Below are 12,850 nucleotides of genomic sequence, written 5' to 3'. Positions count from 1 at the left end.
TGTTAATGTTAGCGTTAACAAGCTCAAATTAGAGTAACAAAACATGCACTTATAATTAGTTATGAATTGGCAGTTAAAAGAAAACATCTTTAGAATAGCTTGACATCTTTTTGGTACCAAAAAAAGTTTATTTACTTGCATTAGTAAACGAGGTTTGGTGAAGAAGAGGATGCCGTCATTATAAAACCACAGAAGGGTTACAACTTCGTTGCTTGGTAACGGCCAGGTGACGACAGACTCGCAATGCATTTTGGTATACTTTCATGGTTTTAGTGACAAGGCTTGTTCACTAGATATTACAGTGCATTGTGGGAAATATGTAGTGCCCTCAAAATCATTCCACAATATCATTTTGCGATTCGGACACTTACAAAAAATGTCTGACGTACGTATTAGTGCCCTAAAACGCAGATAGTGATCCATTCCGGCCACAGCCCTGGTCTGTAGACATTTAGTCAACCAGTTCCCTGTTATCCTTTAAAAAGTACCATCACATGGTTTAATGTTCCTATTATCCTTTAAAAAGTACCATCACATGGTTTAATGTTCCTATTATCCTTTAACACAGTGGTTCTCAACCTGAGGGTCGGGACCCCTTGGGGGGTTGTGAGATGATTTATGTGATCAGAAAAAAACATATTTCTACTATACAAATGTATTGTCATGTCTGTTTCTGACTTCTAATTTGTCTCTATGAAACCAAATAAAGCTAATGCAGCTTATGTTGTTAGCATCCGGCTCCCTCACAGAACTATTGGTTCTTAAATGTTTTCACACAGTTTGAGGAATTTATCAGTGAAGTCCTGCATACTGGGTTCATCTTAGTTATCACTAATGTAACTTTGGGATCAATGGATAAAAAAGTACCATATTTGGCTTCATGTTGTTTAGTCAACCACGGACTTAAAGGATAATTCTGTTTACTTCCAACCTTGGCCTTATTTTCCTAGTTGTTGCCATCATGGCGATCAATTCTGGTCAAAATATCGGCAATTATTTCCGCGACACAGTTTCTCAGTCTGCTGCTCTACAGTCTGATGGTCAAAGGGAAACCCGAACATTCGAACCTCAGACGTTTGAGTGTTACAAGATGACATCAGGAATGTTATTCAGTAACGTTACATGGCATGTTGGTGATTTAATGAGCGATCCGGACGGCAGATATTAATTAATTTATTGCTCCCATTTATTACTAAGGAGGCGTATCATTCCTGTCTGATTCCAGAATAAGTCTGCCACACAAAGTATTTGTAATGCAGCTTAGTTTAGCTGAGTTTAGTTTAGCTCAGTTTAGTTCAGTTTAGTTTAGTTTAGTTTAGTTTAGCTCAGTTTAGTTCAGTTTAGTTTAGTTTAGTTTAGTTCAGTTCAGTTCAGTTTAGTTCAGTTTAGTTTAGTTTAGTTTAGCTCAGTTTAGTTCAGTTCAGTTCAGTTTAGTTCAGTTTAGTACAGTTTAGTTTAGTTTAGTTTAGTTTAGTTCAGTTTAGTTCAGTTTAATGCATGAATCACATCGTTCTGAAAGATTATATAATTGATGGAGAAGGTGGCAGTTCACTGAAAAATGGTGACGGTTATTTGCTTGGTAACTATTATTCCTGCAGGAGGCACTCTGCACCGTATGACTGAGTCAGTCCAGTAAAAACTACATTAGACTCCTCCTCTATAATGCTAATGTTGTCTGGACAGGAACCGTGATTTTCTACCAGGGAAAAGTTCCAGCTGAACCACAAATGTCCCCAGATTTTACCTTATTTCAGAATCTACATCTACTGATGCTCTTCCTAAGAAACACAGAAAATAAACTGGATCAATATTGGCTCAGTGTTTGGCAAATGGAGTAAAAACTTAAAAGTCAAGAGTTAAAAGTAAAAAAAAAAAAGTAAAGAGCTAGCTAGTCTTGCTGTACTAGTCAGTGAACTTTTTGCATAGTTGCAGATATCAGCGCTGGTTTTCCTCCTTCATTCATTCTTGTATGAAAAACAGAAAATCATCACAGGAAACATGAAGCCAAACTTTGTTTTCTCCTTATTTCATTGAGCTGAGTCGAGTGTTTTCATGTCAGTGCTGCATTAATGTTAATGTTAAAAAATCTAATTACATACATGCAGTGTAAAATCTGTCTGTCTCCCTGTCTCTGTCTGTCTGTCTGTCTGTCTGTCTGTCTATCTGTCTGTCTCTCCACCAGGACCTAAAGGACCAGGCCATTGCAGACTGCTCCAGAGGTGAGTGTGTGTGTGTGTGTGTGTGTGTGTGTGTGAGAGAGAGAGTTATTGTTAAACTGTTGAACCGCTGTCTGTTTGTCTGGAAGAGGTCGATATTTTTGTTCAAGTTCATGAAATAAATGTGTTTGAATATTATAACTGCTATATTTATCTGAATATGACTGCTGTATTTATTTTAATATAACTGCTATATTTATCTGAATATGACTGCTGTATTTATTTTAATATACAGCGGCGGTGTTTTCTTGTCATACGAACCTCAACATTCAACTGTTTTCTAATGAACAGTGATGACATCACTTCTAATGTTTTCAACGAACAGTGATGACATCACTTATATTTTTAATGAACAGTGATGACATCACTTCTAATGTTTTTAACAAACAGTGATGACATCACTTATATTTTTAATGAACAGTGATGACATCACTTCTAATGTTTTTAACAAACAGTGATGACATCACTTATATTTTTAATGAACAGTGATGACATCACTTCTAATGTTTTTAACAAACAGTGATGACATCACTTATATTTTTAATGAACAGTGATGACATCACTTCTAATGTTTTTAACAAACAGTGATGACATCACTTATATTTTTAATGAACAGTGATGACATCACTTCTAATGTTTTTAACAAACAGTGATGACATCACTTATATTTTTAATGAACAGTGATGACATCACTTCTAATGTTTTTAACAAACAGTGATGACATCACTTATATTTTTAATGAACAGTGATGACATCACTTCTAATGTTTTTAACAAACAGTGATGACATCACTTATATTTTTAATGAACAGTGATGACATCACTTATATTTTTAATGAACAGTGATGACATCACTTCTAATGTTTTTAACAAACAGTGATGACATCACTTATATTTTTAATGAACAGTGATGACATCACTTATGTTTTCTAATGAGCAGTGATGACATCAGTTCTAATGTTTTTAATGAACAGTGATGACATCACTTATATTTTATAATGAGCAGTGATGACATCACATATGTTTTTAATGAACAGTGATGATGTCACTTATGTTTTTAATGAACAGTGATGACATCACTTATGTTTCTAATGAATAGTGATGACATCACTTATGTTTCTAATGAACAGTGATGACATCACTTATGTTTCTAATTAACAGTGATGACATCACTTCTGATGTTTTTAATGAACAGTGATGACATCACTTTTTAGGTTTTTAATGAACAGTGGTGATGTCACTTCTGTTTTTAATGAACAGTGATGACATCACTTCTGATGTTTCTAATGAACAGTGATGACATCACTTCTGATGTTTAATGAACAGTGATGACATCACTTCTGATGTTTAATGAACAGTGATGACATCACTTCTTATGTTTTTAATGAACAGTGATGATGTCACTTCTGTTTTTAATGAACAGTGATGATGTCACTTCTGTTTTTAATGACCAGTGATGATGTCAGTTCTGTTTTTAATTAACAGTGATGACGTCACTTCCGATGTTTTTAATGCAAGCAGTGTGATGTAATGTGCTGTCAGCTGTCAGTTGTCAGTTGACAGACTCACTGAATCTTTTGGAAGTGAGTTTGGTTGTAGAATGTGGTTTTCACTACAGACTGTGGGGCTAGCAGAGGATTGAACACACACACACACACACACACACACACACACACACCTCCAGTTAGCTCTGTAGTTAACTCATTAAATGCTGTTTGGGTTATAAAACCATATCTGAGGTATTTTGTTGTAATAATCTGCTCTTGTTCTTATTGATTCACCACACACTGTAATGCGCTGATTCATTCAAGTCATTTATGCTTTCACAAAAAAATAATTTGCCTTGTACTTTGGACAAGTACCTCAAAAAGCTTAAAAATAAGGGTGAAACGGTTCCCGAAAAATATCCGTACCGTTCGGTTCGCCGCCCACGGTTCGCGTCGCGCATGCGTGCCGCGAACCGTGGAGGAGGAGAGCAGGTCGGACCAAAACAACTTTTAAATCTCTCAGTGAGTTCAGACAGACAGAGCGATGACCAAAACCTCGGGGGAAGTGATGTGAGGGTTTTTTTAACCCACGACGATATTATCTTCAGTCGACCCCAACTGACTGCAGGCAGAAGTTTAGTTTCCATGTCACTGACAGTGTTCGTGTTAATCGATTGAATGATTGATTCCTGTTTTTGCTGCAGCCATAGAGCTGAACCCAGACTACGTCCGCGCCATCCTGAGGAGGGCGGAGCTTTATGAGAAGACGGAGAAGCTGGATGAAGCTCTGGAAGACTTCCAGAAGGTTCTGGAGAAAGATCCTGGGCAGCAGACAGCCAGACTGGCCTGCATGGTCTGTATCTAATACACATTCTAATCAGCAATCAATACAATTATCAGCTGTCTAATTGGAACAGAACATTAATAACAAACCGTTCTCCAGCTGAGTAAAGTTGATCTTTCCTTATGATGAACAGAGATCACAGCCTTCGTCTGAGCTACTTACTGATTGGCTGATCCAGCTAGACGCTCCTGTCTGCTGTAGCAAGCTACCGCTAAAATACACACAAAATACACACAGTCAGGAGGAAATACACACAAAATACACACTGTCAGGAGGAAATACACACAAAATACACACTATCAGGAGTGTATTTTGTGTGTATTTCCTGCTGACAATGTATTTTGTGTGTATTTCCTCCTGACAGTGTATTTGCTACAACAGGAACAGGAAGTGTCCAACATTACTTCAGCTTTTCGTTCATTTCGTAGAAGGAGTAAAAAAAATGTTTTTAATTGTTTGCTTATTTTTATGATCAGGTCCAAGCACGTAGTGCTGGAACCCTATTGTATTTGCTGGAATTATTGGGAATACCTAATGTTTTTGGTCAGATTCTTATTATTTCCCTATTGTAAATGGCTCTAGCTCCTAGTCTGATTGGTCAAAAGTTTTCAAATTTGGCACACACATCGCAATTCCCGGTAAGCAGGTCTCCAAGCGGTTTTGTCGCATTTCAGCCACAGGGGGCGCTATAACATGCAGCGGAACTTAAACGGTCCTCCCGGCCGCCCCGTTTGAAACTTGGTATATAGCTGTCATTTGGCCTGCTGAACACATTTCAAATTGGAACCTATAAGGTCCGTCTGGATAGATTTTCCGCCATCTTGGAAATTTTGAAAAACCTTTGACAATCTTCTCCTCCTGAACCGTAAGTCCAGATAACACCAAATTTGGTATGCATGGTCCACGGACATGCCCGAACAATAATAAAACTTTTCGGAACGATCAGGTAAGAAATGGCAGAGTTATTAGCCAATCAGATTTGGACAAAATTCAATCTATCAGAAGTCCACTTCACAGTGGCCTATGACCTTGAAACTCAGTGGGCACATCGCTGACTGCACCCTTAGGGACTGTACCAAGTTTGGTGTTGATAGCCCAAAGAACGGCAACACGGTACCGATTTCAATTTGTGCTAAGCTAACCGCTAACACCAGAAATCACACATTAACAGCATCTACTCATAAACCGTGACTCGCATTCACTCCTGATCGCTTGTGGACACCTCACACCGGTCCTGAGTGATTTTTAGAGGCGGTCGCTGTACTGGGCGGGCGCTGTACTGGGCGGTCGCTGTACTGGGCGGTCGCTGTACTGGGCGGTCACGCGCTGTGAATACCTTTCGAGGCTGCTTGCAGCTTTAATTCTGCTTCTTTCTTTCTTTCATTCTTTCTTTTTCTCCGCTAAAAGTATCTGCAGCTCAGAAACCGTAAGTCCTACAGCAGCCATATTTCCTACAGCAGCTCCTACGGCCCCCCACTACTCAGGCAAGGCAGCCCATGCACATTGGCCAGATGGTGGCGCTATAACAAGCAACTTTACATTTTGGCCAATAACTTCTGAACCGTGTGTCGTAGACTGAAAATTCTTGTGTTCCTAGATTCTTTGGAAGGTGCCGAGTCCAACCCATATCTTTCAATGTCCACCATATTGCCTTGTCCACCATTTTGAATTATTTAAGAAACACTTTTTTTGCAACTCCTCCTAGGCTATTCATCCAATTCACATGAAACTTGGTGTGGAGAATCTTGGGGCCATCCTCTTTCAAAGTTGTATAAAGGTTATTGATAGGTCAAATAATTTGGCTTTTATCGACCAATAAACTTTTAACGAAACACGCCATAACAGTAAATTGGCCATAACTCATTAACCATTCATCTAATCAAGCCAAAATCTGAAACACTTGTTGAGAAGTGTTGCGTGAACACACCCACCAAAGCATTTTGAGCTATACCACTAGTGGGCACTACAAATGCAAAAAGTTCATATCTCATAATTGACTGCATAGATTTTATGAAAATTTTTACACGTTCTAGGATGATGTCCAAGTCGATCCATGAAATTTGGTCATTATTGATTAAAGTGGGCGTGGCTTATTGCATAACCAAATCTTCATTGGTATTAAAGTCACAACTTCAAAAATTCATTAAAAATGAGCCGTATGTCCTAGAGAGCTGACATTTTCAGAACATGTTGGCTGAAGTGAGATAAATCTTTCGTACACTGGTACCTCCCCCTGATTCTGACGTCGCCCCCCCCCAAACTGACTGTGATCCCACAGTGTTGTCCTCCTAAACTGTACGTTACAGGAAAAAAACAACATGATTTTTGAAATCGCCATACCTTAATTAGTAAACAGCCCAAAAATTATAATGATATCTTGAAAACTGAGCGCACAGTAGATGGAAATGTGCAGCTGCAAATAGTTTGATAAATTGACAATGTGATATGTTCAAGATAGTTTGATCAATCTTCATCAAACTAAAGACAAATGATGTCTGGACTGTCAAGATGATGTCTGTAAAGCCATGTGTAAATTGATTAATGTGGGGCACTAATACAGTTGTAATATTTTTTCTGAGGCTTTCAATATGGTTTGGACTCTCACCTGTGACCAGTCACTTGTCCCTTTGTTTGGTTTCCCCACTGTCACACACCAGAGTGGAAGTGGGCAGAGTGGTAAAGCTCTCAGGTCTTTGGACCACAAGGTTGTGAGTTCAAGCCCCTGATGAACTGTGACCGTTTTGAAGTTTCATAGAAAGTAAATAAACACTAAATCACACAGTGCAGAAAACTCAAAGCAGGTGTTTGACATCATCTGGCAAAATACCTGAATGACATCACTGATTGGGGCGAGGCCAGACCTCTCAACCCAGAGAGATCAGTGCAGCAGCAGCTTTCTGGCCCATGTGACTTACTATTGTTTTATTCGTTAATGGAGAGCACTACAGTGTTCTATAAAGTGATTAGCACTGTCAATCTGTCAATCATAGGCTGCAGTATCACACTACTTCTCCCTTTAGTTAGTTTCTCCTCACTAAACCGATAACAGGCGTTTAGCTCAGTAGGTAAAGCATCGGCCTTTCATGTGGAAGGTTGTGGGTTCAAATCCAGACTTGTCCTTTCCAAAGTCATTAGTCATCAAGGATAAATAATAGAAAGTTTGGCCGTTGTGAACAACTCCAGCAACGTGGTTGCAATGAAAAGATGAACTTGACAGAAGTCACTGGCCAACACAAAAGCCGGTGTTAGACTGCATGTTCGATCTTCACAACATGTCAGTTTTTGTGTCTTTCTACCTCCTGTAATGTTTTGTCTATCTGTCTGTCTTATCGAATTGTGCTTGGACCCCTCAATTGCCGCTTGCGGCTATATTTATTATTATTATTATTGTTAAATTCCATATTATCCCCATCAATGGCTTCCATCCACTCAGCCAGTCTTCTTCTTCCTCTTCTTCTTCTTCTTCTTCTTCTTCTTCTTCGTCGTCTTCGTCTTCTTCGTCTTCTTCTTGTGGCAGATCGGGTTAGATAACCCATCGCCTCCTGTCACTACTGTAGAATGACAAGCGCCCTCTGCTGGCAGAAGACTTCATCACATCATGATCCACTGCTGTGACTGTTGTACGTTTTAGATTTAACAAGCAGGAAACGGTGGCTCAGTGGGCGGGGCCTAATGTAACAAGGAGAATACACCAATCACTGTTCAAAGACAATTGATCGGTATATTCATAGTATTCCCATGATGTCACGTGCATTTCCTACCAATATGGCACTGCTTTCCACAGTGGGAAGACCAAGAGAAGAGAGGAGGAACGGTGTTTATTGATCAGCTTGATCAGTTTGATCATCTTGATCAGCTCGCTTCTCTGTATCTGTAACATGAGCAGCAGCAGTTTCCAGTTTCACTCTGAATGTAACAGAAGAGTCTCTGAGTTAGAAATTGTTACATTGTTTCACCTTCAGTCACTTTGATTCTTCTGTTTTCTTCTTGATTGGATGGAAGAAACCTGTCTATCTCTCTATAAACCACCTGTCTATCTCTCTCTGTAAACCACCTGTCTATCTCTCTCTCTGTAAACCACCTGTCTATCTCTCTCTCTGTAAACCACCTGTCTATCTCTCTCTGTAAACCACCTATCTCTCTCTCTGTAAACCACCTATCTCTCTCTCTGTAAACCACCTATCTCTCTCTCTGTAAACCACCTGTCTATCTCTCTCTGTAAACCACCTGTCTATCTCTCTCTCTGTAAACCACCTGTCTATCTCTCTCTCTGTAAACCACCTGTCTATCTCTCTCTCTGTAAACCACCTGTCTATCTCTCTCTGTAAACCACCTATCTCTCTCTCTGTAAACCACCTGTCTATCTCTCTCTGTAAACCACCTATCTCTCTCTCTGTAAACCACCTATCTCTCTCTCTGTAAACCACCTGTCTGTCTCTCTCTGTAAACCACCTGTCTGTCTCTCTCTGTAAACCACCTGTCTGTCTCACCAACCTGTCTCTCTCTCCAGAGGTTACCTCAGCAGATCCATGAGAGGAATGAGAAGCTTAAGGAAGAAATGATGAGTATGTTTGTTTTATTATTGAGAGCAATACTACTACAGTACTACAGTACTGTAACATAGTACTATAGTACTTTAGATTAGTACTACAGTACTGCAACGTAGTACTACAGTACTTTAAAGGAATAGTTCACCCAAAAATGAAAATTCAGTCATTATCTAAATGTACTTAAGAAGTTCATTGCAGCTTTCTCCAAAACAGCTGAAGCTGCAGGAGACCTGTCTTCAGACAGACAGAAAAATAAGACAAAATAACCATAAACTGTCTCCATGCAGCTCTGCAGCATCATCCAAGTCTCCTGCAGCCAAGCGATCCCAAAGTGACTTGAAAAGACATTTACACCATTATTTAGCTGAAATCGGCACTCTGGTTATTTCAAAATATGTCACCTACGCCCGGCCTCGATAGGTAAGACTAGCTCCAATTACTAGCTCGAAACAAGACTTCCGATTTGGCCATTTAGCCTTCAAAATAAAAGCGTGAGATTTGAAAATCGGTAGAAATACTGTTTTAAACCAATTACTATGTATTTAATCGTCAAATTCAATAAGTGAGCACCCATATTAATGTTTGATGTCATAATAATAATAAAAAAGGCCATAAAATGTGCCATTTTAAACTTTAACACTGCATGTATTACACTGTGCAGAATACATACAGAACAGAGACTAAAGTGGACATCAAACATTAACATGGGTGCTGACTTGACGATTTGACGATTAAATACAAAGTAATTGGTTAAAAACAGTATTTCTACCTATTTTCAAAACTCACACTTTTATTTTGAAGGCTAAACGGCCAAACCGGAAGTCTTGTGTCTGCTAATTGGAGCTAGTCTTATCTATCGAGGCTGGGGTGCATGCAAATGTGACGTATTTTGAAATAACAGCTAGAGTGCCGATTTCAGCTAAATAATGGTGACTTGAAAAGACATTTAACCCAGTGGCGAACCGTGCGCTCTGGACCTGGGCCTTCACTCGGTACCTCCCACAAAATGAAAAACCTACCATAGACGATGGGTACAACCACATAGGCCATCACCACAGTTTAGAGGTCTACACAGTTTAGAGGGCCTGGAAATAAAGCCTGAGCCCATGACGTTCCGGCCCGACCCGAATCTAGGCCGACCCGAATTCAGGAGAAAGCGAGGAGCATAAAAAAACCACAACAGAGCCTGACCCGAGCCCAAATTATTTCTTTAAAAGCCAAGCTCTACCCGGGTCAGGTATCAGACCTCTACCACAGCTGCATGGAAAATCTGCCACACTATCACACCTTTGCCTTTACCATTGTGTACCATTTGCTCACAATCCAAAGTACAACTACCAAACGTGAACACCATTACAAAGCCGTAACAAAATTCAACCAATTTGAGCATGTCTGTCCATAAGCATACACATCAGTTAAATGGTTGATGCAACAATGTCATAAACTAAGCAGTAAAAAAATATATTTAACTCACCAGTGCTGTTCACTTTAAGACAAAATCCATCCTCCTGTCCTAAATTGTTCAATGACCTGGTCATAAGGTTGATTCTTTGCTTTCAAATCCAAATCCTTCTCATTCCCAGTTGCTAGTTTGAAAATGCAGAACAAACCCTTTTGAAGGTTGGAGAATATCCAGACTGTCGGGTGTTGGACGTCCTTTTATAACAATCTCTAGCTTTTCAACAAAGGTTCGCCTGCAGAAAGGCGACGATAATAAATCTGTGACGATGTCAGACTTTTCTCTACTTGCTGCCATTTTCACTACGCTAGCTAAACCGGGCGCTGAGATAGCGATTGCGTTCAGCTAACAGACACTACACGGCGGTGACGCAATAGGGCATTCGAGAAAACCCTGAGGCCGCGGGAAAACCTGAAAGAATACGCCCAGAGGCTACAAATCCACATTTGATTGGTTGATCAAATTGTCTATCCCACATTAAGCTCTCATTCAAATGAACAGCCGGGGTCTTCCACTGAGACACCAAAGGCCCTGAAGGGAGAAGCCGATGTAGAAATTCCACCCAGCAACACCAGAGAAAAATTCTGATTGGTTGAATTTTTCCAACACACATAACTGCCAAAAAAGAACATTTCTCACCACGCACAGACACTCACACAAATAAGATGGTTTAACACATAATATAACGAATAACAACATATAGACAAAACAGATTTATTGGACAGAATGTTTTCTTTTTCCATTTTAGCATTTTAGGATTCTAGGGCCTTCAGAGAATACCTTGAAGAATACCACTGATTTATCCCTAACCTACACTGGCTTCCAGAGTCTTGGATTATGCTGTAAGAGCTGCATGGAACCATTTTATGGTTATTTTCTGTTATATTTTGAAGTCTGAAGACAGGTCTCCTGCAACTTCAGTTGTTTTGGAGAAAGCTGCAATGTACTTCTTCCGGGGATCTCCGGGACTGTTGTATGGACTAACAAAGTTTACCGACTCCTTTAAAATAGTACTACAGTACTGTAAGGTAGTACTACAGTACTTTAACATAGTACTACAGTACTTTAACATAGTACGGCAGTACTCTAACTTAGTACTACAGTACATAACGGACCTGTACATTGTTCTTGTTGCCAGCCAGTTAACACGTTTTTTTGTGTTTTTATGTGTTTGAGTGTTTATAATAAAGTTTGTTTTAGTTAGCGGCTGACCTCTGACCTCTGAGTCTAAGTTTGTCCCTTCTGTGTTGCTGTAGGTAAACTGAAGGACCTGGGCAACATGTTCCTGCGACCTTTTGGCCTTTCAACCAACAACTTCCAGGTCAACCAGGACTCCGACACCGGATCCTACTCCGTCAACTTTGTCCAGAACCCCAACAATAACAACAGATAACAACAATAACAACAGATAACATCATCAACAACAACAGATAACAACAACAAATAACATCAACAACAACAACAGATAACAACAGATAACATCATCAACAACAACAACAGATAACAACAACAGATAACATCAACAACAACAGATAACATCAACAACAACAACAGATAACAACAACAAATAACATCAACAACAACAGATGAAGACAATAAAATGTGATTGATTAATATTGAGCATTGACTCTTCTTGAATATTTGTGATGTTGAACAGTCAAACATCTAAAATCTGGATTAGTGTTGAATTATTCTCTTTCTGCAGTAAGGGAGACTGCAGTGTGTGTTTGTATGTGTGTGTGCATGTGTCTGTGTGTGTTTGCGTATTCGTGTTTGTGTATCGGGGGTGGATAGGGTCATGAGGAGTAGAAGCGTGTCCCTAACACTGCAGCGGAGACGCTGTGCACTGCGCGTGCCGCCTGGGACACGCAGGCAGAGGCGTGTAGTGAGAAAACTCGTGTTGGATTACGTGCGTGTTGATAAGCGCGTGGAAAAGTGTGTTGATAAGTGTGTGGAAAGGCGTGTTGATAAGTGTGTGGATAAGCTTTGCGTCTACATTAGCGTGTTGATAAGCGCACGAATAGGCCTTCGCGTGTACATTAGCGTGTTGATAAGTATGTGGATAAGCCTTTCATGTGGATAAGTGCCTCCGCCCCCCCTGACCGCCTCACACAACCAGGACTGAACTTTTTTGGCCGTTAGTCTATATCCATGAGGTGGAAGGTATATACAGCGGGCTACTATTTTACATCTTGTATGTTTTTCACAGCCAAAGATGAAGTGATGACAAAAACGAAAAAGCCCGTTTTGGAACAGAGTCGGTGCCGCTGCTGGGCGCCTTTTCAACGCCATGGA

At 39.9% G+C, this 12,850-nt stretch overlaps 2 protein-coding genes across 3 annotated transcripts in view; both read left to right on the top strand.

The window, feature by feature from the left end:
* ttc1 (tetratricopeptide repeat domain 1) overlaps nucleotides 1–12,175 on the top strand; it is a 31,484-nt gene extending 19,309 nt beyond the window's left edge. For both annotated transcript variants that reach the window (XM_078286647.1, XM_078286646.1), the window contains exons 6-9: nucleotides 2,183–2,219; nucleotides 4,407–4,555; nucleotides 9,057–9,111; nucleotides 11,812–12,175. In XM_078286647.1, coding sequence (XP_078142773.1) covers nucleotides 2,183–2,219; nucleotides 4,407–4,555; nucleotides 9,057–9,111; nucleotides 11,812–11,948 — 378 coding nt within the window. In that variant the 3' untranslated portion in view covers nucleotides 11,949–12,175. The remainder of the gene's footprint in view (nucleotides 1–2,182; nucleotides 2,220–4,406; nucleotides 4,556–9,056; nucleotides 9,112–11,811) is intronic.
* Nucleotides 1–12,850, top strand: part of pfdn1 (prefoldin subunit 1) — a 326,057-nt gene that overhangs the window by 99,655 nt on the left and 213,552 nt on the right. The gene's annotated exons all lie outside the window — the stretch shown is intronic.

This window comes from Centroberyx gerrardi, chromosome 11 (genome assembly GCF_048128805.1).
Source record: "Centroberyx gerrardi isolate f3 chromosome 11, fCenGer3.hap1.cur.20231027, whole genome shotgun sequence".
NCBI classification, from domain to species: domain Eukaryota; kingdom Metazoa; phylum Chordata; class Actinopteri; order Beryciformes; family Berycidae; genus Centroberyx; species Centroberyx gerrardi.
This window is presented reverse-complemented; position numbering and strand designations above follow the sequence as displayed.